The 25,968-nt window shown below is 47.8% G+C and overlaps 2 protein-coding genes and 1 long non-coding RNA gene across 4 annotated transcripts in view; 1 reads left to right on the top strand and 2 right to left on the bottom strand.

Moving 5' to 3' along the window:
* HSD11B2 (hydroxysteroid 11-beta dehydrogenase 2) overlaps positions 1 to 3,775 on the bottom strand; it is a 28,461-nt gene extending 24,686 nt beyond the window's left edge. The window contains exon 1 of the mRNA XM_079988119.1: positions 3,155 to 3,775. Coding sequence (XP_079844245.1) covers positions 3,155 to 3,419 — 265 coding nt within the window. The 5' untranslated portion in view covers positions 3,420 to 3,775. The remainder of the gene's footprint in view (positions 1 to 3,154) is intronic.
* A 16,433-nt stretch (positions 3,776 to 20,208) lies between these two features.
* Positions 20,209 to 25,122, top strand: LOC307221450. Its single transcript, XR_013841418.1, has 2 exons — positions 20,209 to 22,150; positions 23,099 to 25,122. It is a non-coding gene; the product is annotated as an uncharacterized lncRNA (long non-coding RNA).
* The window catches only part of FHOD1 (formin homology 2 domain containing 1), a 32,975-nt gene continuing 31,561 nt past the window's right edge, over positions 24,555 to 25,968 (bottom strand). For both annotated transcript variants that reach the window (XM_079985866.1, XM_079985867.1), the window contains one exon: positions 24,555 to 25,536. In XM_079985866.1, the coding sequence (XP_079841992.1) occupies positions 25,454 to 25,536 (83 nt within the window). In that variant the 3' untranslated portion in view covers positions 24,555 to 25,453. The remainder of the gene's footprint in view (positions 25,537 to 25,968) is intronic.

Raw genomic sequence — 25,968 nt, 5'->3', positions numbered from 1 at the left:
GGAACAGTGCTTATTTTCACATTTGGACATCCTTTGGCATTCGGAGCCTGAGTTCTCCATCCCCACCACAGAGGGTAGAGAAGGCTCTGAGGCAAGAGGAAGCCATGGGAAGAACAGGGTAACTCCTGTTGTGCTCACTAAGTCAACCCCAAGTGAACTGGATGAAGTCCCCTGGCAAGTGAGGGGGCCACCTGAAGCCCAGGCAGAGGGTTGTTTTTTCAAAGAGTGAAAGGCTGGTTGAAAAAGGCATCACTGCATGTGGTCTCTGTGCCCACCCCACTTTTGCCTCTGGTCAAACAGGTTGCACAGATTCTTTGATGGTTTCAAAAACCTGCCAGACCTGTTGGACCAAAGGCAGCAACAGGTCAAATAAATGTTTGGAAGCATGTGGAAACAGCATGATCTCTGGGGGTTTCCTCAAGTGATGTCATCACTGCCCTCCAGGAAAGTGACTCTGGTCGTTTAGGTGTTATTTCAAATCACCTAAACATCACAGTTTCAGCTGAGTGAAAAAAGAGAGGAGGTGGTGAAGGCTCCTGGTAACCGAGGAATCTTCTATTACAAGGCAGACCTAATAGAAAAAAAACAGTTCCCAACCGAAACCACAGCCCATGCTGGGCAATGACGCCCCCCCCCCACAGGTCTTGGGAGGCAATGCTCTTCCACGTTCTACGCAGAACAAACAAATCAGCATGCAAATCTAACACCAGGAATGGCAATATTCAAAAGCCAGTGATGGACTTCAAAGGGCGACTCTGCAACGTGAAACCGCTGAATTACAATTCGAGAATTTATCACTGGTGGACAGTATCAGCAGTATGGAATCTTATCACACAACGTATGTTAATTGGCTCACCAGTGCCAGGACGTCAGTGTTTTCAACGCAGCAGACTTCTGTGAATGAACCCTGTTCATACGGTAATTACCACTATCTGTACTTTCTGCGTTTCATTTCTTTCTGACTTCACTGTTAACAATCCCCACCAACCATGCGTATACTCAAACATGCAGACATGCACCACTCAGGACACCACTTCAAGCATCTCTAGCTCCCAAAAGCTTCTGCCGTGACAAATGTGTTTGTCTTCCAGGTGCCACAAAGAGCACTTTCCCCAAGGGGGGAGGGGTGCTACTGGGCAGATAAGCGGCATTGCTGCTTGTGTGCCTCAGAGAAGCTCCAAAGCAGAAAATGCATCAAGGTGATGCTCACCCCCTTGTATCTGTAGCTCCCACATACCTGGTACTCAGAGGTGCACTGTCTCTGCAGCTTGTGTCCCCACCCCCACCATGAGCAACTTGACTACTAGTTGATTTCTTTTTATCCCCACTGCCAGCACTGTCACATCTTCACCAGCATATGTGATATGTAAGCAGACGGTCCCATTTTTCACAGTTAGGGACTGCAAATTCCAAGTTAGGCAAGTCCATTAAGCCAGTCTTGCCTACACTGACTGCCAGCAGCAGCAGCAGCAGCAGCAGCAGCAGCAGCAGCAGCAGCTGCTCCTCAGTTTTAGCCAGAGATGGGTGCTTCTCAGCCCTATCTGCCATCCGGGCTTCAGAAAGGAACACTGTCCCTGCAAGGCGGGTTCTCTACTTGGGGCTCATCTACATCCCTTTCTTTTTATAAACTGCCTGCCCTACTCGGCACAAGATATTGCTCAGCCCCCTCTCCTCCATCACAGACTTGACACTAAACCCCAAAGAGCCCTCATCCCAACTGTCCCTATTTCCACAGCAGGACTGGCCAGTTTCCTCCCCACCCCACCCCTTTTGCAAAGAGCCCTTGCATTGCTCTAGCAAGCAGATGGTGCAGCTGACCAGCATGTCCCCCAGAGCTAGCCTCAGCCCCACTGCCCATCTTCTTGACCTAGCCCTGCCTTGGTTCTTCCCGACACCCTAGGGCTTCTCTTCACCCTCCTCTTCTGGCCGATCCAGAATCTCAAGAAGGGGAAAGACCCTTCGCTTCTGCTGCTGACTCAAAGCCCAACCTTTGCAGGTTTCCTTGGGAGGAATTCCCATTGAGCACCAGCTGGGGACTTCCATCTATTTCAGCTAGAGGGACTGTGATGCCATCTGCCTGCAAAAGTTTCAGATTGCTGCTTCAATCAAATGCGGGGCGGGAGGGGGTGCCCACCCTCAGTTCACTAGCCTTTCTGGCAGGAAGGTTTGGGAACAACATGCTTCACACCTGCCAGGCTGGCTTCTAAACTATTTCCCAAAACTTGGAACAGGGAGGAAAGTGGGGGTAGAGAGATGCTTGCCATGCCCACAAGGTCTGCTGGAGGCAAGAGGCTTCCCAGGATGGGACGGGACTCCAGTGGCTCCTCATCATTACTTCACTACTTCAAGAATAAATTTGACCTTGGCCTCTCCAACACCTGGGATGGGGGGGGGCAGTTCACCACTCCATCCCCTTTCAGAGAGCAGGGATGCCCCCATCCTCTGCTCCTGCAGGACACCTGGTCTTCCAGGGGGTACCCTAGAGGCTGGAAGCATCTTTTGCCACACAAAAAGCCATCCCTCACAAAGTGCTCCTGGAAACTGGCATCACTGACTGCTCAGAGCTCCCTGGTGATGCGGCACAACCTCTCAAGCTGAGTCCTGACACACAAGACCCAGAAACGACTCTCTGCATTTCCCTTACAAACAGAACACAGCGAAAATGTTAAGTTGCATGGTGGTCAATTGCAGCATGCTCACTGTCCTTGGGCTGCTTTGCCTGGCCTAGGAGTCTTCCCTACCTAACAGGCCCCTGAAGAAGGGACAGCAAAGCCCAGCTCCAGCCACAGATCCACCTGTGGAAGCCTAAAGCGGAGAGCAGGTGATTTGCAGGAAGGCGTCCTGCACAGCCAGCAGGGCGCTGAAATGGCTTGTGCAAGGAAGCCAAGCCGCACAGGAAGGCCAGCCCCTTCCCTTTGGAACTCTCGCCACCTTGACTCAGCCCTGCGGTTCAGATGCTGAGCAAGCCTCCCCATGCCACAGGCCCCTCTCCAAGGGAGATCCCCCTCCTGCTCTGTGGATCAGCCAAAGCAGGAGAGGTTCTGCCAGGCTAGGGGCATGGCACGTTCCTCCTTCCCTCACATTCCCTCCATTCTGGGAAGCCAGCGTTGTGTAGGGATGGCCAAGAGCCTGCGGAGATGCTGGCTGGGCTCACCTGTGATGAAAACGGCTCTCCCCACCGCAGGGATCCTCTTCCTCTGTGTGGCCCCTGTCAAGACAAGCCAGCAGGCGGTGCCCGTGAGAGCTGTGCCCAGGGGCAGGGGCAGGAAGGCTCGGCTGACGCCCTGCAGCAGGACCAGGAGCCCCACCTGGAGCAGCAGGCCGGGGGTCAGCAACAGGTCAGCGCGCAGGAGTTTGACGGCCAGGCTGGAGAGGAAAAGCAGCCACAGCAGGGAGCTGCACGCCCAGCCCAGCTCCATAGCCTAGGAGGGCGGGAGGGCGGGCGAGAGGAGAGCCTGGAGCTTGCGCGAGGGTCGGAAGCAGGGGGAACCCCGGGCTTGCAAGGCAGAGGGACAGCCGGGGGAGACCTCTGTGCAGGAGGGCCCACGGGGTGCATCTGCAGGACTGGGAGATCGAAAGCGGCACCAGGTTTATAAAAGACCAGCAGGCAAGGGAAAGGGGAGGAGCTGCCCGGGCCCTGCCAATGGGAGAAGTTGCAGGCTCCCCTCTCTCTCGCCCTCTTTCTCCCTCTCCCTCGCAGGCAGGCAGAGGCGCACATGGTGGCCCCAGGACAGAAGCAAGGGGGCCGGGAGCCGGCCGGTTCCTCCCCCCTCCCCCGCCTGGCTCCTGCCTACCATCCTTCCCACCCTCCCTCCCTCTCTCCAGCTGGAGACTTTTTGCCCCCGTGGGGCAACAGCCACGACCTGGCCTGCGGAGGCTGGCCTGTCAGGGCTGGAGAGCTGCAGGGAGGCCCCTCCGGAGAGCGAGGCGCCCTGGCCTTCCCGCCGAAGGAGACAGAGAGAGGGGGAGCCAGCTGGGCGTCGGTAGGCTTGTCCCCTAATAAGGGGTGCTGGGCAGGAGCAGGGCCCCACAATCAGCTGGTGCTGCCCTCCAGCAAGCCAGGAGGGGCTCCCCCCCCGCCGCCTACACATACTGTATTTGGATTCTTACCAGCCAGTGTTCAAACAAGCAAAAAATACCCAGCAACGTGCAAATGCAAAGTCCAGCGGCAAAGTCCTTCCCTCTGCCCCGCCAGGAAGGTCCCAAGCCCGCCTGCCAGGGGCTTGGCTTCTTGCCTCCCTTGGGGGCAGCCCGCCCGCCCGCCCGCCGCTCTTGCAAGGAGGCCGCGGGACACAAGAGCCTCCACCTCGCCCGCTGGGACTCCGGCAGAGGAGCCCCCCAGCCAAGCGTCCCTGCTGGGGCCTGCCGAACAGCCGGGGCTCCTCAGCCACAGGTGCTCCTGGGCCTTTCCCTGAGACCTTCAAGAGGACCCCAGAGCCCCTCGTCCTCTTCCCCTTACAGGGCATCACTGGGGCAACAGGGAGGTAAGGAGGGAGGGGGCTCGCCCTTGGAAATAACTTCGCCTTCGCCGCCTCCGGGGCTTCCTCCTGGCGAGCAGGTGGCAGGAGCGGGAGGGAGCTTTCCAGGCGCTGTTCCCGGAACGGCCACCAGGTCGCGCAGCCTTGCCCTCGTCAAGCCCGAAGCCGCACTTCCCCCGGAGGCTGCTGCTGCCTGCGGGGAGTCCTCAACACAGCAGGTGGCTGCGAGTTCAAGTCTCGTCTTTTAGGCTGGCAGAAAGGTTATCAAAGGACATTCCTACCTGAATCCAATGGGAACTATGGAGCCAGGGTTTAATGAGGCAGGAGGTGGCTGGGGGCGGGGTTGCTGGCTTTTAAAGAGGGTCCCCACTGGTCTCCCAGCCCTGCAGTGCAGAGTGAGTGGAACAACCTGTTCAAGCTGGAGACCTGGGAAGTCAGAGAAATGAGGGCCCCTCTTCAGTGCAGAGATAGGCCAGAGCAGTCCATGGGAACTGGGATTGCAGGACAGTCGCTTGACACCAAGGGAGCTGCACAGGGTGCCTATAAGCTCCTCGTTTAAGATTTTTCTTTTTGGTCTCTTGGGCCCAAATGGTTAAAGGGCCTTGTAAATTAAGGCAAGAACCTTGAGTTTGGCCAGGTAGCTTCTGGGCAGCCGGTGCAAGTTTTGGAGAAAGTTCTGTGCTGGCCATATCAACATTCTAGCTGCAGTGTTTTGAACCAGATGGAGTCTTCAGACCAGGCCTGAGGGCAGCCCCAGATAGAGCACATTGTAATAACTGAGTCGAGGTTTCAGGTGCATGCATCAGACTACAGACAATACCCTTGATCTGAACCACTGGAGGTCGTTAGGCAGGGGTATTAAAATGACTCCATTGTCATGGGATGTGTTTACCAGAGGTCATTGCTCTGTCTAGCTAGGTGGCCATTCTAGCAGCACAGGGGACAGACTCCCTGGGATACTGCAGAGGTCCTTGCCCAAAGATGGCCCATGACTCCAAAGTTTTACAATCTGCTCAGTTTCCCAAATGTGTGGCACAACCTTCCTTGCTTGAATTAGAAAGCCTTAGAAGGACGGGCAAGTCCTTTTGCAGTCTGCTTCTAGGCAAACAGGCAAAACTGTCCTGAAATGTGACATTCTTCTTCCAAAGAATGTTGTTTGGCCATCTCAGGTGGTGCACACACTGTACGTTTAAGGCACATGGTTTCCTCCAAAGAATCATGGGAACTGTAGTTTACCCCTCACAGGGTTCCCAGTACCTTTGACAAGTGACAGGTCCCAGGTTTCTTGGGGGGGGGGGAGTTGTATGGTTTAAATGTATGATGTGTCTGCAGCCTCATACCCTGATATTACAAGTCCTGCTTATTTAGGAGCGAGGGGGCCAACTAACCATCTTTCAGGTTGGGAGGGAGCACCACATCCTGGGTACCAGTAGAGTGATGGCCCTAAGGACCTGCAAGGCAGAACATTTGGGTAGCCTGTGTGGAAGGTTCCTTCTAAGGCCAGCTCAGGAGACCTTGCTGTGATGCAAGGCATGGCAAGTTTTCAGATTGCTCCCAGGCTGCATCTCACAGGACAGGTTTATTCAGCTATGTTCAAAGCAAGAGGAAAAACAAGCAAGTAGTAGGTCCTCTACTCACTGGGAGAGAGTGATGCTCAGGTCTCTTCCTGACCTGTAGGCCAGGACAAACTTAGACAGGATTGTTAATATCGAGTCTCCTGTTTCTGAAGCACAGTGGGCACAGCAGAATGGGCAAGGGCTTTGATGTAACTAGCCCTTCTCCTCCCCCCTATATACCTTTGGCCACCTCTGTAGCTTCCCCTATCTACCACCCCAGAGATGGCAGTCCCACTCCTGTCCCTGCCCCAGACACAGACATCCCTGACCACCTCAGAGACCAAGAACACGCATAGCAGAGGGCTGTATCTGGGGGAGCAGTCACAAAGAAGAAACCTACAACACAAAAGTTGGACATGACTCATACCCCAGTTCATACTTAGGACAAAACCTCCACACTCCCTCCTGCTTCACACCCAGAAAAGTTCCCTGCAGGGTTGGACTCTCAGTCCAGGGACATGAAGGTGCTTTCACTTCCACCCGTCCAGACTGATTTTCCTTTGCAAATATTGATAGTCAACAGTCTTCAAATCATACATGCATGTTTATTATTCTTCAATATCCTCCTTGCCATCTTAATTGGAGCTTTCAGCAGAAAGGTAACAGCTAAAAGAAGAAGGACAACAAAGCAGTCAAGACCAGCTTAAACTGGACAACCTTTTATTCTCAGCCATTGCTAACCATCTGGTAGAACTGATGGAGTCACAAAATGATCAAGTCAATGGAGCAAGTAGCGAATATTGCACAGAGATATCTGTTAGGAGATTCCTGCACTGCAGGGGATTGAACTAGATGACCCTCATGGTCCCTTCCAAATCTATAATTCTATGATTCTAAGAATGTAAGGTCCAATAAATTCCGCAACTGCCTCACTGGCAATTTCATTTCCCAGAAGGTGGAAGAAGCAACTAGTGGGTCATATCTCTTCGTCCTGGTCCTCACCAACAGGAACTGATTGATGAAGTGGAACTACTCGGAAACCTGGGAGGAAGTGATCATTATACACAGGCGAGGCAATTGCACTCTGGCCAATTTCAAGAAGCGTAAGGAGCTATTTGGTGAGATTCCATGGTCAGCAATATTCAAAGAGAAGGGAGTCCAACATGGATGGGAGTTTCTTAAAGGTGAAATATTGAAGGCCCAAATGCAGACAATTCCAACAAGAAAGAAAAGTGGGAATTACCTTTTAAAAAGTGTGGCTGTGTAAGCACTTTCAGATGAGCTGAGAAGTAAGAAGGGCATGTATAAGAAAACAAAGAAAGGAGAGATCACGAAGGAAGAGAATACACGAGTAGCCAATAGTTGCAGAGAGAAGGTCAGGATGGCTAAAGCTCAAAATGAGCTTAAGAGGTTAAAATAATAAAACAGGTTTATTCGGCTATGTTCAAAGCAAGAGGAAAAACAGGCAAGTATTAGATCCTCTACGTGGAGAACATGGAGAATTGCTACTGGGTGACAAAGAGAAGGCAGAACTGCTCAACACCTACTTCACTCAGAAGGAAAGCAGTGCCCAACCTGGTGATAACAAAATAAGCAATGCAGGGTGGGAGCTGCAGCCTGAGATAGAAAAAGAGGTGGTAAGGGAGCACATAGCTACTATGAATTCAGATCTCCAGGGCCTGATGAGCTGCATCCAAAGGTACTAAAGGAGCTTGTGGATGTAATCTCAGAGCCTCTGCCTATAATCTATGAGGACATTGGAGAACTGGTGATGTTCCTGCAGATTGGAAGTAGGTGAATCTTGCCCCCATCTTCAAAAAGGGTGGAAAGAAGAACCAGTCAGCTTGACATCAGTACCAGGGAAGGTCCTAGAACAGATGATTAAACAGTTGGTATGTGAGTACTTAGAAAAGGATGCTGTGATTACTATGACCCAACATGGGTTTCTCAAAAACAAGTCATGCCAGACAAAATCTCATTTCTTTTTGTGATACTGTTACAATCATGGTGGATCAGGGGAATGCTGTGGACGTAGTGTGCAATTTGGATGCTTTAGTTAAGATTCTTGCATTGCAGAGGTTTAGACCGGATGACCCTTGGGATCCCTTCCAACTCTACACTTCTATGCTTCTATGAACTTGAACTTTTTATTTTCTGCAAACAAATCAAAGCGGCTAATAATACAAACATCCAAATTGCATGTGTGTGTGTGTGAGCATGTGACTGCAGCCCCCAATCCCCACTCCTTGGTCTCATCCCTTTGCTCTGAAAATGTTGCCATAGGTATTCCATCTGCCACTCTCTGCTTCCTAATCTGTGGGCCATCCACAACAGACCTTGGAGGAAGTTACTTGCTTAGTAAACTGGATGTTTCCCCTTGTACTGTGGTGTATGGATCTGGTATGTCTCTCTCTGTGTGTGTGCGTATTTTGCAAAAAAAAATATGTAGACGATGAAGAAAGAGGAGGAGGATGTTCATTATTGAAATTGTATGATCCCATATGTGGCTTTCTTTTCGGGAAAGGGTACCCTGCTTGCTCCTTTGAGCCTGGATGGAGCACATGCTATTTCACAGTGAAGCACGGAGGAACTCAGTTGTCCAGATAGATAATACTGAACTTGTCAAATCTCTGAAGATCACATCAAAGAGGGAAAAGGCTTGTTCTCTGTTGTTGTTGTTGCTGCTGTTGCTCCAGAGGGAAAGCAGGGTCTAGATCCCATGACCTGAAGGGGTGCATGATAGGTGCAGCCTGCCCCAGATGTCATCCCTGAGGGGGGGTGACATTGCCACCCTGCCCCCTGGGACACTCACCGTGGGCAGCGCCCCCCTGGGATGCTCACCACTCACTGTGGGTGGCACCCCCTGGGACTCTTGCCCCGCTCCTGTGGGCGGCTAGCCCCACCCCTGGGTGCACAGCATGTGTGCCGCTCTGGGTGCCAGAGCAGCTAGCTCCACCTCTGCTGAAGGGTAGATGTTGCTTGAACATCGGGGGCCACTAGGGGGCGCATTGGAAGATGGCCGACAATACCATCTCTCCGACCCACACGTGGTAATTAAGAGGCTGTTATGGGAGTAGGCAGCCTCCCTTGTTGCCCCAAGGAAATGGGGAACACTGCCCTTGCCTGCTGTGCCCATAAATCACCCCCTAATTTGAAAGAAGGGGATGAGGGCCCTAGGCAGAATGCCCCCGTGTGGACCTAGGCTCTCCTGGACGCTGTCTCTGATCGCGCACTAGTTGCAGCAATTTGGAATAATTAATTACAAAAGAAGCAAATGCACATATTTCAAGTGAAGAAGGGGAGTGAAGTCTGCTAATTTAAGTGACCTCTGCGAAAGAAGACGACGGGTTGGAGAAACAGGAATATTTTACGATGAAGATACACCAAAGGCTGGGTATGTTGACAATGGGACTGAATGGGGGGGGGACCTTTTTTACTTTCCTTCTATGTGATTTACAAGAACCCCTCCTCATTAGAATCGTTGGTTGAACTGACCCAAGCAGGATGATTAAGGTCTGTGTGGAGATAAACTTTAACCAAAAGTATGCTTTATGGAGATCGAGAAGCAATAAGAGCTTTTGGGAATGGCGCAGCAATTAATTCGGAGTCGCCATCTTGCCAAAGGATTTATAGCCGGGAGGAAGAACAGACTTGTTTTCAGACTGCATTCCTAGTGATTCTCCCCAGAGGTTTTGAGAAAGGAGGCAGATTGGTGAAGATTAGTGACGCTAAGACTGTTTTGATGTATGGAAGTGATGTTATATGGAAAACGTCTGGATATGGCTACTGGATAAAAAAAATAATATCCACGCAGGATTACAAACTGTTCTAACCAGCTTGCGGAGATTATCAGAGGTCACAAAGAGAAAGGAAAAATATATGAAAATAACAACAAGAGATGTGGAAAAACAATAAGAAAGGACTGGATAGTACTGTGAACATCATAAGGTTAGATTTGTGGACATTAAAACAGCAGTAAGAAGCAAGAAGTTGATTGGATCCCCTTCGGAACTTGAAATATGGGTACCCCCAACAAAAATTTAAAATTCGGCTGTGTAATTTGGAATTTATGTAATTTGGTTTGATTTGATGTGATTGGTCGGTTAATAAAAAATTATTCTTAAAAGATGTTGGTTGAACATTAGGCAGAACTGCTTGCTGGGAAGAGCCGTTGGACATGGGCACCAATTTCATGGGGGAGAACATGTAGGCTCTCCTTGGCTGCCTGCCTTCAAGCAGAGGCTAGGCAGCCCCTCTTTGATCTGGTGGGGATGGATGCTTCAGTCCCAGCCTCTTGCACTGAGTATCAGAATGTGTGTGTGTTGAATTCCCAAGTGGCCTACATGCCCTGCCCCTCAGAGATTCTGCAATTTGTCAATCTTAATCTGTCATGAAGGTCAAGGATCAAACACACAGTTCTCCAAGAATCTGTCTACCTTTACATATTTCAAAATTCAGCATCCAATGACACTTGTTTCTGTATATTTGAGAATTTGATAGTTGGCACACAAGGTTATCTGGCACTTGATTCCCTGGCATTGGGACTCTGGCAATATTTGCTAGTCAACAGAGAATACTGCTTGATAAATGACACCGCCAGGAACTGCCTGAAAGCCAAATTTGGAAGTCAATTTTTTAGGTAACAACCAGCACAAAAGAGTTGTGCCTGGAAAGGGGATGACCATCCATGGAACTGTCTAGAAACTGGTGAGAGGTGCTTCTTTTATCCTGGAGGGTGTGTGCAGAAGATCAATGAATCAAGATAATTTTTCCTGATAAAATCATTGCCCCAAAAGCCACAGAAAGAGCGTTAAATGCCTTTTAGTTCTCCCAACCTTCCCCACCAAAAGTCAACTACAGTGGTACCTTGGTTCTCAAACTTAATCCGTTCCGGGAGTCCGTTCGACTCTTGAAACTGTTCAAAAACCAAGGAGCGGCTTCTGATTGGCTGCAGGAGCTTCCTGCACTCAAGTGGAAGAGGCATCGGATGTTCAGCTTCCGAAAAATGTTCGCAAACCGGAACATTTTCTGGGTTTGCAGAGTTTGGGAACCAATTTGTTTGAGAGCCAAGCTGTTCGACTACCAAGGTACCACTGTACAAGTACCAAATACTGTATAAGTACCAAAGTACAGTGGTACCTCGGGTTAAGGACTTAATTCGTTCTGGAAGTCCGTTCTTAACCTGAAACTGTTCTTAACCTGAAGCACCACTTTAGCTAATGGGGCCTCCTGCTGCTGCCGTGCTGCTGGAGCACGATTTCTGTTCTCATCCTGAAGCAAAGTTCTTAACCCGAGGTACTATTTCTGGGTTAGCGGCGTCTGTAACCTGAAGCATATGTAACCCAAGGTACCACTGTATAAGAGGTGCCTGTAATTTGGTAGGTTTCTTACCAAGGAACAGGTCTCTTGTTTATGCTGTTTTTATACATATTGCCTATAAAACAATACAGGTGATTAAAGGAATATATATATATTTTTTAACTACAAATTTGTAAGGTTGCCATTGCAGAAAAAAATGCTACCAATATCTTTCTGAAAGTTGGCACAATTCACCCCCTCAGAAAGGGCAACCATGCCTTCAAATTTCAGGGTTTTTTTGGGGGGGGGTATTATGAATATTAATGATTAATAATTTGATTTTTAACCTGCCCTTCCTCTCACAGCGGCAAATGACAAAAAGCAATAACAACAATGCAAAGTATTTAAAAGCATTTTAAAACTTCCTACTAAAACTTTAAGGTGTCCAACATAAAAACTGTGGGCATATTTGACTATAATCATGCAGTTACTATCAACCGAGCAGGGGCTAATATCCCTGCAAATTTCACCCGTTTTCCAGATCAGGATTTGTATTCAGACCTCGATCTCTGAAGTACCTTGGGCCAAATCTTGCTCTTTTCTAAAGCACTGAACTGGGGTCTGAACCAAGTAGCGTGGCTGGCACTTGCTCCTAATATCCAGTCCCAGTAAGTAATAGGCAACACAGACAGATCTAACTGCATGGGAAGAGACGTCAACATCATTTTTAAACACAGAGCGCTTTCCAGTAATTCAACAAGGGAGAGCCATCCAGGCCCACGTGCCCAGGCCCATTCCATAGCCTGTGTGTACACCAGCCCCAGTCTAAGAAACCCTGGGGCTCACAACACAACCTGCGCCAAAACGTGACCCTCTGTCCTCTGTGGCACATGGGATTAGGAGAGACTCCGCTGTGTGCCAGGATCAACACCCGTTGGCAAGGCAGTGTGCCAGGGCTGTGCCACAGGGCCCCTGCTGCAAGGGCCCAGCTCCCTTCTCTTCCTGAAGGGCAACGTGCTGGCTTCGGAGCCTGGGGCAGTGGAGGACCACCCAGGCGCTGGGACGTGAGGTTTGCCCCGTCCTCACACACTACTCTGTAACAAAAACAAACTCCATTCTGCAGTGCTGGTGGTGGCAGTGCGGGTGGATGTGGAGAGGGGGGTGGGCGAGAAAAACATATTTCACAACCAGCCCAAACACCAGCACCTTTGCTGAGTGGCAGCAAACTGGACGGAGTGGTTTTTCTGGGGCGTGGTGATGCTGGAAAGCTCCGGGGAGTTGAGAGTGGCTTGGCTTTAGCCGAGGCGAGATGTAAAAGAGCAGCACCGCCAAGGAAGGGGGTCATGCCCCCAAACATAGGTGCACCAGTTCATAAGTGGGTGTTGGGTATATTCTGGGCCCCTTTATGAATTAAGGATGCAATGCCATGTCAAAAAGGGGCCCTTTCTTCTCTAGAGGCAGAAGACCTGCTTGCAAAAGTGGTGAAAATGTTTATTAAGGGTGGGTGCAGGGGATGTAGATGTCTTCACTTGACAGCTATTTCAGTTTGTCCCACATTCAAAAAAACCCTCTCCCCTTTCTCCACACTATGCATAATATTATACATCTCTATCATCTTATCCCAAAATGCTGCAATCATTCCTCATAGAGGATTCATTCCTTGTTCACTTCAGTTGCCCTTTTATAAAACTTTCCCAATTCTACAGTATCCTTTTTGAAGTATAGTAAAGGTAAAGGGACCCCTGACCATTAGGTCCAGTCGTGGCTGACTCTGGGGTTGCGGCGCTCATCTCACTTTACTGGCCGAGGGAGCCGGCGTACAGCTTCCAGGTCATGTGGCCAGCATGACTAAGCCGCTTCTAGCGAACCAGAGCAGCACACGGAAATGCTGTTTACCTTCCTGCCGGAGCAGTACCTATTTATCTACAGTACTTGTACTTTGACGTGCTTTCGAACTGCTAGGTTGGCAGGAGCAGGGACCGAGCAATGGGAGCTCACCCCGTCGTGGGGATTCAAACCGCCCATCTTCTGATCGGCAAGTCCTAGGCTCTGTGGTTTAACCCACAGCGCCACCCGCATCCCTTTTGAAGTATAATGCACATTATTACAGATGCTGTTGCATCATCAATTTGTATTATATCAACAGTTCTGTTTTCACTTCCTTTCCGAATGATGCCTAGCATGAAATTCACATTTCCCATAAATGCCGCACGCTAGGTCAACATATTAGAGATATCCACAATGACCCCAAGCATAGATGTAGCAGGATTTATGTTGGGGGAGCAGGACTTTTGGGGGGGGGCAGAACCAAGCTATCTGCAATGCGATTGGTCAGTCAAATATTTTTTTTTATTTACTTGATTTGGGGAAGGGCAGCTAGCCCCCTGCCCATGCCCATGCCCCTAAGCTCCCATTCCTGGCAGTCACCACCAGTACAGACGCCCATGAGTGTCTGTCTTAAATTATTATTATTATTGCCTCAGTGTGCATCACTTGACATTTGCTTACAATGAATTACATTTGCCATTCTACTGCCCTTTCAATCAGTTTGGAGAGATCGCTTTGGAACTCTTCACAATCTCTTATTGTTTTAATGACCCTGAAAAAATTAGTATCATCAGCAAACCTGGCCACCTGCTCACTGCTCGCTCCTAACTCTAGATCATTTATGAGCAAGTTAAAAAGCACAGATTCCAATACCAATCCTTGGGGGACCCCACTTTCTCCATCTCACCATCAGAACTGTCCATTTATTCCTACTCTTTGTTTCCTGCAACTTAACTAATTCATGATCGGCAAGAGGCCCTCGCCTCATATTCGATGACTGCTAAGCTTACCTAGGAGCCTTTGGTAAGGACCTTTTTGAAAGTCTTACGCAATGTCAAACTGGATCACCTCTGTCTATATGTTTGTTGACACTCTCAGATAACTTACCTTTGCAGAGGCCACGCTGGTTCTGTTTCATCAAGACTTGTCCTTCTGTAGCGGGGTGGGCAAACTTGATCAGGCCTGGGGCTGCATTCCCATCAGGACAACTTTCTGAGGGCCACATGCCAGGGGTGCATGAGGCTCGAGGAAAAGTGAGCCAATAAATGAATGCAAATTTTATGTTTGTATACTTTCAAACCCACTCTCCAGTTTTAATTTTTGTGGACGCGGAGAAGGCAGTTTTAATTTTTGTGGACGCGGAGAAAGCCTTTGACAATATATCTTGGAAATTTATGAAAAAGAATCTCCATGGGATGGGGGTAGGCCAAAGGTTTGAAAATGGTATAAGTGCAATTTATTCTGAGCAAAAGGCGAAGTTAATTGTAAATAATGTGGTTATGGATGAACTACCTATAGAAAAAGGGACACGTCAGGGGTGCCCAATATCCCCATTACTTTTTATATCGGTCCTGGAGGTCCTGTTAAATATGATTAGGGGAGATCAGCTGGTAAAAGGGATTCAGGTCGGAGCCAGACATTACAAATTAAAGGCTTTTGCAGATGATTTAGTACTGACCTTGCAAGAGCCAGACACTAGTACCAAAAGAGCTTTGGAATTAATTCAAGTATTTGGCCAGGTCGCAGGATTTAAGTTGAATAAACAAAAAACCAAGGTATTGGAAAAGAACTTAACAAATGTTGAAAGGGAAAGATTCCAAGAGGAAACTGGGTTAGTGGTGGCAAAGAGTGTAAAATACCTGGGGATTAACATGACATCTAAGAATGTGAACTTATTTAAGGACAACTATGACAAGTGCTGGACTGAGATAAAGAAAGATTTAGAAATATGGTCAAACCTGAAGCTTTCCTTGTTAGGTCGAATTGCTGTGATCAAAATGAATGTATTGCCTAGAATGTTATTTTTGTTTCAGACATTACAAATTGTTGATAAACTGGACTGTTTCAAGAAGTGGCAGAAAGACATATCTAAATTTGTCTGGCAGGGCAAAAAGCCCAGAATTAAGTTTAAGATACTTACCGACTCTAAAGAAAGAGGGGGGTTTGCCCTGCCGGACTTAAGACTTTACTATGAATCGGCAGCTTTTTGCTGGTTAAAAGATTGGCTACTTCTTGAAAATGCAGACATTCTAGATTTGGAAGGATTTGACAATAATTTTGGTTGGCATGCATATATCTGGTATGACAAGGTTAAAGTGTATAAGGGTTTCAAAAATCATATTGTCAGGAAAGCACTATATAATGTATGGATACGGTATAAAGATTTATTGGAAAACAGAACTCCCAGGTGGCTTTCACCTATGGAGGCTAAGGAAGTAAAGAAACTTAATATGACAACCAATTGGCCGAAATACTCTGAGATTTTAGAACAAGAAGGTGGTGAATTTAAATTACAAAGTTATGAGAAAATAAAGTCCAAGGTACGAGATTGGCTCCATTATTTTCAAATAATGGAGGCTTTCAAACAAGACAGGAAAATTGGTTTCCAGGTGGAGAAATCGAAATTGGAAACAGAATTGTTAGAACCCAATACTAAGAATTTATCAAGAATGTACAACTTGCTGTTGAAGTGGAATACAATAGATGAGACAGTGAAGTCTGCTATGGTTAAATGGGCACAGGACATAGGTCATGACATTATGTTTGCTGACTGGGAGCAGTTATGGACCACAGGTATTAAATTTACGGCATGCAATGCCTTACGAGAAAACATTATGAAAATGATTTATAGGTGGTACATGACCCCAGTCAAGCTTGCGAAGATTTACCATTTGCCCAATAACAAATGCTGGAAATGTAAAGAGACTGAGGGTACCTTTTTCCACCTTTGGTGGACCTGCCCAAAGATTAAGGCCTTCTGGGAAATGATTTATAATGAAATTAAGAAAGTGCTTAAGTGCACCTTTAACAAGAAACCAGAGGCATTTCTCTTGGGTATGGTCGGCCAGTTGGTGCCGAAGAAGGATAAGAATTTCTTTTTGTACGCTACTACGGCAGCAAGGATTCTTCTAGCAAAGTATTGGAAGACACAAGAGCTACCCACGCTGGAGGAATGGCAGGCGAAAGTGATTGACTTTATGGGACTGGCAGAAATGACCGGCAGAATCCGCGACCAAGAGAAAGAGACTGTGGAAGAAGATTGGAAGAAATTTAAGATGTATCTTAAGAATTATTATAAAACTGAGGAGTGTTAAAATGCTGAGGGAAAAGAAGACGTAGAATTGCAGCGATAATTGGGTTTAAAATTTAGGGTGGAATAGAGAAAGAGGATAAATTTTTATTTAATTGGGTAAGATAGGTTGCTGAATAATGGTACTAAACTAAGGATGCAAAAAGGGAAAGGTATGGGGAAGTCCGGGAAAAGAGGGTTATGAAAATAAGGTTATGAAAATATGAGTTTTTTGTTTGTTTGTTTTCTCTGTTGTTTTTTGTTTCTGTTAAAAATTGGAAATTAATAAAAATATTTATAAAAAAAAAAACAAACCCACTCTCCCCATCTCTATCCTCCACTCAGGCAACTAAGAGGTGTTATCAGCTTTCAAAGGGCATATTCCACCCAGGCAAACCGCCTCAAGAATGGCATGAAGTACGGCTGCTGAGAGGTGTGGTTTGAGAGGAGAGTCTCAAGGGCCAGACTGAGATGCCTGGAGGAACATATTTGGCTGCTGGGATGAAGGTTCCTTACCTCAGCTCTATATCACTGATCATTCTATCTAGAAGCATAAGAATAAGAAGTTTGGCTCTTTTGTTGTCAACTGTAATTCTGTGTGGCAGCAACAGTGGCCGAAGAAACACTCACAAAGGCTTTCTAGTATCACACATGGAAACAGGCCATGTTTTCACAGACTTGCAACAGGAGGAGGAGGTGAGATTGAGGATGGGCCAAGCTCAAAGAGCTCCAGAATCTTCTGTACCACCCTGGAGCAAAGCCACCTCCAGGTTTTTGTGTGCTCCAGGCAAGGGACCAGCAGTGGACCTCTCACATACAGACACACGGAGAAGCACAGAGCCCTATATAAACATAGAAGAGAGGAACACAAAGCTCCTTCACATACACAAACACATGTGAACCTAATGATCTGGGCTGCTCAAGAGCTGCAAGGTCAGCCAGTTCTAGGGTGGGGTGGGTGTGGAGGGAGATCAATGGGGAATGGACTGCCTGAAAGGGGGGGGGGATTCCAAACCACCACCCTGGCTCAGTGATGGGGAAATACCTGTGGGAATCAGTGCTGCCTAGCGCCACTCTGGCAAGTGTGATGTTGTCACTGTGTCAAAGTGCAAGTCATTTTATGCCTCTTTTTATTTTTTATTTTTTTAACTGGGTCAGCCAGTTTATACTTTCCATTTGAGCATTCCTTGGTGCTTTTCACTTTTAGAATGTTGCCTTGAGCTGCGGGATGCCCAGACTCCACTGGACCAATCATTTTGCAGCACCCAGTACTCCAAGTCTCACTCAATCACCTTGAAATCCTTTGTCTGACCGTCACAGTTTGTTTCTCCAGGGGAAGTTCAGCTTGGTCTGCAGCACTTTCTGGATGTCTAGGCCGCAAACCAGCTTCATTATCTACAAACTCAGAAATTTTTGTATCCAACAAAGTTTCTCACCCAGCGAATTATTTATGCCATTAGCTGGAAAATCTGTCCTATGGAACTCAGCAAGACTTCCTCTGGCTCTCTGGAGGTAGGCCAAAGCCTCCATCTGCTGGAATCCTAACTACTTTTTCTCATGAGTCATTCACATTGAATTCAGTGGGCCTTACTCCCAGGGAAGGCTTTGCACATCTAGCCCCACTGTTCAACACTGTGAATCGCTCATGCCTTTCCCCTCCATCGTTCAAACACCGGAATGTTGCAGTATAAACAAATCTATACAAGAGACGGTTTTGTTTGGTACCAAAGGGGGGAGTTATTTGGGTGCAAAATACAGCATGTCTATGTTAGTGCAGAGTGTAAACTGTCCTCCCCAGATCCAGTCAGGCCTGGTTTTTTCATGTGCCAAGGAAAGGGTCAACACAGGCCAGTGAGCAGCCAGGAGGGTCCTTGTCCCCCCACCCCATCCCTGTGCCAGGGATGCACCTCCCCACATCCCCTGCTGCCTCCTTCAGGCAGACTAATCTGGCCCCAAGGTCTCCTCCACCAGCAGCATCTTCTCTGCCCCTTTTACACAAGTGTCCCATGAGGAGGCTCTGCTCTCCTTCAGCCGTCCTCTTTTGGCACCAGCAGCTGTTTACAAAACATGCCCCTCTGGTGGGGGGGGGGGAGTTATCCTTAAAACCAGTTAGACTTACTAAAACGCCAAAGGGGGAAAAGCTCATTCCGGCTGTTTCTCTTGGAAACACTCGCTCAAGGTCAAAGTCTCACACGTCCTCGGCTTCTGCACGTACCACATTCTAGGTAAGACCAAATCCCTCCTCCTCCTCCTGCTGCTGCTGCCCTCACATGTGCATCCCAAAGCAGGGCTTCTCAAGCTTTCTAATGTTGGGGATGGGGGCAGGAATACCCACACACCTATATAATGTGGCAGTGACTGGCACCAGATTTGGTCCCTGAAGCATCCCACCCAACCTGGGATGTGGTGGAGTTGCCATGGACCAGCAACTGTTGGTTTTTGGTCTGACACAGGCCCATGGACCAGTGCTTTGAGTAGGGCTGTTCTAATGAATCTCCACTTAGAACCATAGAACTGGAAGGGACACCAAGGGTCATCTTCCAAGCCCCTGCAATGCTGGAGGAATCTCAGCTGAAGCATGACAGGTGGCCACCCACCCTCTGCTTAAAAGCCTTCAAGGAAGGAGTGTCCACAACCTCCTGAGGGAGATGGTTCCACTTAAAGTCAAGCTTCTAGCCATTACATTACGATGGTAAAGAAAGCTTTGGTCACCAGCAGCAAAGAACCTGTGGCTACAGCAGGGGGGTGGGCAGGGGGTGGGCAGGGATTCAGCAAGGGGGTGGGCAGGGATGTTTGGCACAGGGCTCCCTTTTCACAATTCCTCCTAGACTTCATCAATACCCCCAAAAAAATTAGTTTGGTATCTTGCCTCTTCCTGAGCAGAATAAACTTCCCAGTCAACTGAGTGGTCAATAAGGAGAAGCTAATGCCATTTCCCTGCTTAGCCGGTTTGAGATGCCAACAAATCTAGGAGAAATGAGATTCCATCTCATTCTGATGGAGCAAAAGGATGCTCATAGGATTCCTGTTCCATGGATTTTTTTTTGGGGGGGGGGAGGGAGACAATATTTTTTAAGCACAGTACTTTGCATGAGGATTGTACCCTCTGCTGCACCAGTAATACATACAATTTGCATAGGCTAATTTAGATGTATGAAAGGACATTTAGAAGTAGAATCAGCACTGCAGGGGGTACTATGACCAGGTCAGGCAACCTTTGATACGTTTGGATTTTTTTTGAAGTAGGGGTGGGAAAACACAAGTCAAGAGCCACCCATGAGTATTAAAATGCCTGACAGACAGAATGTCCACAGCTGAAGCTTTCCCCCATAACCATGTTTCCATAAAGAAAAGGGTTAACCTGTTGAATTTCTGCAAGCCACACCAACTGTCAATGGCACAGGAATCCTGCTCTCCTTGAAGGCGAACACTGAACCAGGGAAGGAACTCAAGCTTCAGGAGTTGCGAAACTCTTCTGTTCCTGTTTCTGTCTCTCAGCAGCTGATGTTAGGCTGGCAATTCTCCACTGAGCGCAAGGCTACCTGTGGGACTTAGGACTGGGATCCTGAGGGCAAAGAGCTTGACAAGCTCCAAACACCCACATATGAATAAATTAATTGCTCAAAATAGCTTTTGGGGCACCTATTTTGTTATACCTATTAGTATTATTACTGAAATCTGTATCCAAAGATCACCAAAGATCATCCAAAGATCACAGGACAGTTCACAACATAAAAAAATACAAAATGGAAACACAAAATACATAATAATGACCCGTCCTCCTACAAGCACATATAAAAGGTCACAGAATGTTTAATCAGCCCAAGGAAGGCCTGATTATAAAGGTTTTTGTCTGGCGCCTGAAGTTATATAATAACTATTGCCATGTTATCAGCATGGGTCAAAGAACCATCCTTTTCCTTTTTTGAGCATAACGGATTTGAGCCTTTGGCACGAACATACTCACTCATGGCGTTCCTACTATACAGAGAACAGGTGCTCACCTGAACTGCCTCCCTAATGACTTTTTATCCCCGAGATCATTCCTGCTGAAACCCTCGCACCTGCTGTTGCCATTAGTATATTTGCTATTTTTGTTGGTTTGGCAATTTTGAGTTTTATTTGCATGTATGTAGCTTGTGGTTTGTATGTTTGGCTTTATTTGTACATCATCTCATATATTTGAGGTGCGGAACTTGAAATAATTTTGCTTTTTTGTACTTTGGAAAGAGATTGCAACAAAAAATTGCTGAAACCAAAGGCAAAATAAAATGTTCATACCAGCAAACACCCACCCACCCACCTGAATGGCTCTCCCCATGTTTCAGCAACAAGCTACTTAACAGTGCCTCAGCCGCGTTTCCCTTAAAAAAACAGCAACAGATAACAACAGAGGGGCACACTGCAGGGTTGTTGTGAGCTCCTCTCTCTGTGTTCCTGCTCCTGGCAATATGGGCTGACATAACCCAGCCTCTCTCACCCACTAGGTTTCTCCTGCAACAACATTTTTATTCTCTCTGCATGAGAAGGTTCCAGCCTTAAGCTGTCATTTGCTTTGAGAGTCGTGGAGGCTCCTGATTAATTTGTTTCTTTGAAGTGGATTATTTGGCCAGGCAAGCTAAAGAGTGGGCTGCTTCATCGGGGTGGGGGCTTGAATGATTGATGTCATATGGGCATGTGACCTGTGCCAGAACCTTGGAAACCTGTCGGTAAGACATGCTGGATCTTAGGCAACTGGGAAATATACTATCAGAACGCTTGGTTTTATTTATACAAATGTAATAATGCACAAAGATCATATGATTAACTGATGAGATTTCTTGAATCAGATGACAGCTCCAGTTCTGAGCTTTTGGTAGAACACTGAGACTGAATTCAATAAATGTGACGAAAAGAACAGCATAAGCCCAAGCGCTCGGCTTGGGGAGCAGGTGCCAGTTGAAGACAAGGAACAGGAGAGAGGGCCCCTTGTCCTTCTTCCCTTGTCTGCTCATCCTGCTTTCGCTGTCTGCTGCAAAAAAAGCAATCAACTAAAGGAAGATTCAGTGTGGCATAAAAACATGATAAAACCTCCCACCAGTCTCAGAGGAGCAGCAGGATCTCTCTGGTTGGGGGCCAGATGATAGAAGAGTTACTTTTGCTGGGGGAACTGCACCCTCTGCACCCCCACCAGAAAGGGTCTTCCTCCCCCTTTGTTTTTGCTCCAGCTCCTCCTTCATACCACCTGCCTAGGAGTGCCAGAGCCTGAACTGCCCCCCCCTCTCCCCCAGAGACCCCTCCCCAGTCCGTCTGGCTGTAGCTCCTCCAGGGCAGGGAGCAGCCGTCAAGCAGGTGGGCGAGGAGACATCCTTGCCATTCCTGGTCCCCCTTCCTGCTTTGCTGCTCCGTGGAGGGGGGTCATAAATCCCCTGGGTCCCTAGTAAAGCCCTCAACAGCACAGGACACCTCAGGCTCCACACACCCCATGCTCAAGCTTCTCTGTCCTCTCCCTCCTTTTCCAGAACATCCTACCCCAGTGCCTGTGCCTTACTGCTGACTTGCTGGGGGAGCACTAGTGGCACCCCCTAGGCCTGCATTATGGTGCAAGAGGTGAAACCGTCGCTCGAGGCAGCAAGATTTGAGGGTGGAATGATCAAGGGGATAGGCTCAGTGACGCAGAGGGAGAACCCAGAGCTGAACACCAGCCTTGAAAGACAGCAAAGGCGACTGGGAACAGTTATGGACCACTGGCATGAAGTTTACGGCATGTAATGTCTTAAGAGAGAATATAATGAAAATGATGTACAGGTGGTACATGACACCAGTCAAGCTTGCAAAAATTTATCATCTGCCCGGTAACAAATGTTGGAAATGTAAAGAGATTGAAGGTACATTCTTTCACCTTTGGTGGACGTGCCCAAAGATTAAGACCTTCTGGGAGATGATCTATAATGAAATGAAAAAGGTATTTAAATATACCTTCCAGAAGAAACCAGAGGCCTTTCTCTTGGGCATGGTTGGCCAATTGGTGCGAAAGGAGGATAGAACTTTTTTTATGTACGGCACAACAGCAGCAAGAATACTCATCGCAAAGTATTGAAAGACACAAGATCTACCCACCTGGAAAGAATGGCAGATGAAGGTGATGGAGTACATGGAACTGGCTGAGATGACTGGCAGAATCCGGGACCAAGGAGAAGAGTCGGTGGAAGAAGATTGGAAAAAAAATCAAAGTTTATCTTCAACAATATTGCAAAATTAAGGATTGTAAGAAAGATGTTGGGAAAAGAAAATTATGTGGTTTTAGTAGAAATGACATAAAGGATTAAGTAAAAATGAGTTGGTGAAAGAGAATGTAAAATTATAGTATATTAAGACAAATTATTAAGATAAAAATAAGGTTGGAAGGATTTGCTGAAATAACAAATTGAATTAGAATACAAAAATGGGAGGTGTGAGGAGGTCAAGGAAATAAGTGAATGTAAGCAAGTGATGTACAGGTTTGACTTGTTTTTTATCTTTTTTCTTCTGTTTTATGGTTTCTGATGATTTTTTTTTAATATATGTATTGTTTTTTCTTTTTTTCTTTGATTGTTATTATTATTATTATTTTTCTGTAATCTTTAAAATCTTAATAAAAAATTATTTTTTTAAAAAAAAAGACAGCAAAGGCTTCTCCTGGGGGCTCCCAATTTGTCTCTCGGGGCTGCTTAGGCCAGCTCTGGCCCTCCTCCATGCTGCCCACAGCCAAGGTGGTGCCTTCTCTGTTCTTTCCCTGCAGTGTATGGAGGAGGGAGGGCACATCCAACACTCAGAAGGTGGCAGCAGCAGCTTCAGAGCCACATCCAAAGATGGCAGAGGGAGACAAGCTTTTCCTCTTGTCAATCAATTTCTACTTAGCAATCTCCTTCATGAATCATGAGCCTCATCAATGGGCATGAGGGATCCTCTCTGGCAGGCTTTCCCGGGAATCAGCCCAGGACGGCAACTTCCCAAGTCTCGGAAACTTCCATTCATCAAGAAGCTATTGTTACTCTGTTAAATTGGATTTAAGTACCCAAGCCAGCTTCCAAGCTACCGGTTTTACAGTCACCATCCTCTTCATCCTAATAGCAAACTGTGGTGGTTGAGTGCCAACAGGATTGGAGCCAAAACAGGCAGGCGAGTGGGCAGGCGCTTCAACACATGGCAGAGTGAACCACGGGAGCACAAACACTTCTTTAAAAAAAGTACACACAGGGAAGAGCGAGGAGGTGCAGATGCAGCCGAAGCAGGGCTGAGAAGGCTTCCTTTGGCTTCAAGGACCCATGGAACGCCAAGTGTCCCATTGTGTGCGAAAGATAGATGGTTGGCTTTAGCCCCTTCAGAAAAGCCCGTCGTGGAGCAAGAGGGGTCTGGTTGCCCAGCACCACCGGTGGCACATAAATAGTAAAAGTACTAAAATATCACTGTTATTTAGCATTATCCGTTTGTTTTCTTTTTGCTTCATTTTAGAATTTTAGTGTAGGTAGCTTTGATAAGATTAGCAAAAAAAAGAATTTAGGGGTGGGGGTTTTCATGGTCCCCTTCATCAGCTGATGCATTTCACAAAGTGGGATTTAGCCAAAACGGTTTTATGCCAGACTGTACTGGGTTTTAATACGGATGTGGAAAGGCCCACTCCCTGTTAGGAATATGCTCACCTTGTTGAAATTATTTCAAATTACCCTTTGAAAGTCACACAGATGTTTGGCTCAAGCCAAATGTGGTGGCAATCTGGCAGGACACAGTAACCCCAGGCAGTCAGCTCTGGGGCTTTGTTGCCACCTGCAGGCAGCCCTCGGAAGAGCAGGTGGCTCCTGTCCCTGCGGACCCTTTTCTCAGACTCCACTAGAGCGCTCTGGAAATGCCACCTCAGGGGGCCTCCAACACTCTGCTGTAAGACCTCCATGCTCTGGGGCTTCATTCCAAAGGGGACCTTCCACTTCCCACCATGTTTCCCATCATTATAAGGAAAGCTTTCAGAAACAATAATGCTTAGCTAATGAAGGAAAGGTTATTGCCTTTTGTTCAATTTACTGACTTAAGAACAGCCTCTGTATACCAGCACAGAAATATAACAAAGAAAGAAACTTTGCCATTCTAACATCAGCCTGAATTGTAACAGCCTTTATTTCTCATTATTCATTTGAACACCAGCCAACCACTGATTAGGAGCTCTATGCAACAGGGAAGCTGGCTGCCAGCTTTTTAAACCCTTGTTCAGGATTGTACCTGGACGGCAGCGGGAGGTGCCCAAATATCCCCTCTGCTCACTCGGCTCTCCAGCTGCCCAGAACGGACCCTCAGGTTGGGACTGCTGGGAGTTTATCACACAGGGGATGCAAGCGACTCTGCTGCAGACAAACACAGGCCAGCAGAGCCTGCCTTGGGGGGGGGGGTCAGGAAGAGGTTGTCCCAAGGCTCATTGGGCTCAGGGCTGCCCAGGGAGATGGCTCCATCCCACAGTCAGGAGTGGACGGGCTTGCAGAAGGGCTGTGGACTATTTGACCTGCTAAGTAGGAGAAGTCCCAGGAGAGAGAGAGGCTAATTGATTTGGAGCCAGGTGGCTCCCAGCAGCCAGGTAGCCAACTCTCTCGTTCCTGAGCCATGCCCCTCAACCAGGAGCTGGACGGAAACAGTCTAAACACAACACACACACACACACACACACACACACACACACAATAATACTTTTCTAGGCAGGTGGAGTCCCTCCCCCACACTTTGAGAAAGTCTTTGCACAGCATGGCCAGCACTGCCCCCCCCAGCTGCACCACAGTCAGGAGAAGGTGAGGGGGCTGGCTTCAGGGAGTGACAAAAGCTAAACACGCTGGCAAGGTTCCACTCGAGGCAAATCTGGTGATGAGTGTCTCCCACGTAGAACTGTGCAGGTATCACAGGGCTCTGCTGGACACACAAGCAGTGGCCAGCCCCAGCTTCCTCCAGCCGATGGGCAGTCTGCTCTACCTCAGAAGCTCCTCCAAGGCCACAGGCCCCCTTCGCCATCACACAGCTACTCCAGCCGCCTGCGCCAGGCCCAGAGCCTGGACAAGTTCGTCGCTGAGGCCATTCTTCAGGGTGCGCCTCACTGAGAAGAAGCACAAAGGGATCAAGAAAATCCAGGTAAGCAGGGGCATTCTAACACAGGCAGCCTAGGATTCCCCCATCCCAAGAGCCACGGGGCAGGAGCTCCCAGTCCCAAAACAAGGCCAAAGCTGGTACCACTAGAGCCCCCTGGATGCAAAGGGGGGATATAAATGTAAGAAAACAAATGAGAAACAAATGAAGATATAGTGGAATGTGGGACAGTCCCTTCATGGCTTTCACTCCTGCCCCTTGATTGGCAAAAAAACCAGAGGAAAACGATGCAAAAGGGAAAAAGAAATGGGAACAAAGTTTGAATTCATAAATGATGCCCTCTTGGCCAATTGGCACAAGCAATGCCACCCTTCTCTGCCAGTCTTGAATTTGGGTTGCCTGGCATGGAGATCCAAGCGTGCTCAACACACACAAATGAATA

The sequence above is a fragment of the Podarcis cretensis genome, assembly GCF_951804945.1.
Source record: "Podarcis cretensis genome assembly, chromosome: 8".
Lineage (NCBI taxonomy): Eukaryota > Metazoa > Chordata > Lepidosauria > Squamata > Lacertidae > Podarcis > Podarcis cretensis.
This window is presented reverse-complemented; position numbering and strand designations above follow the sequence as displayed.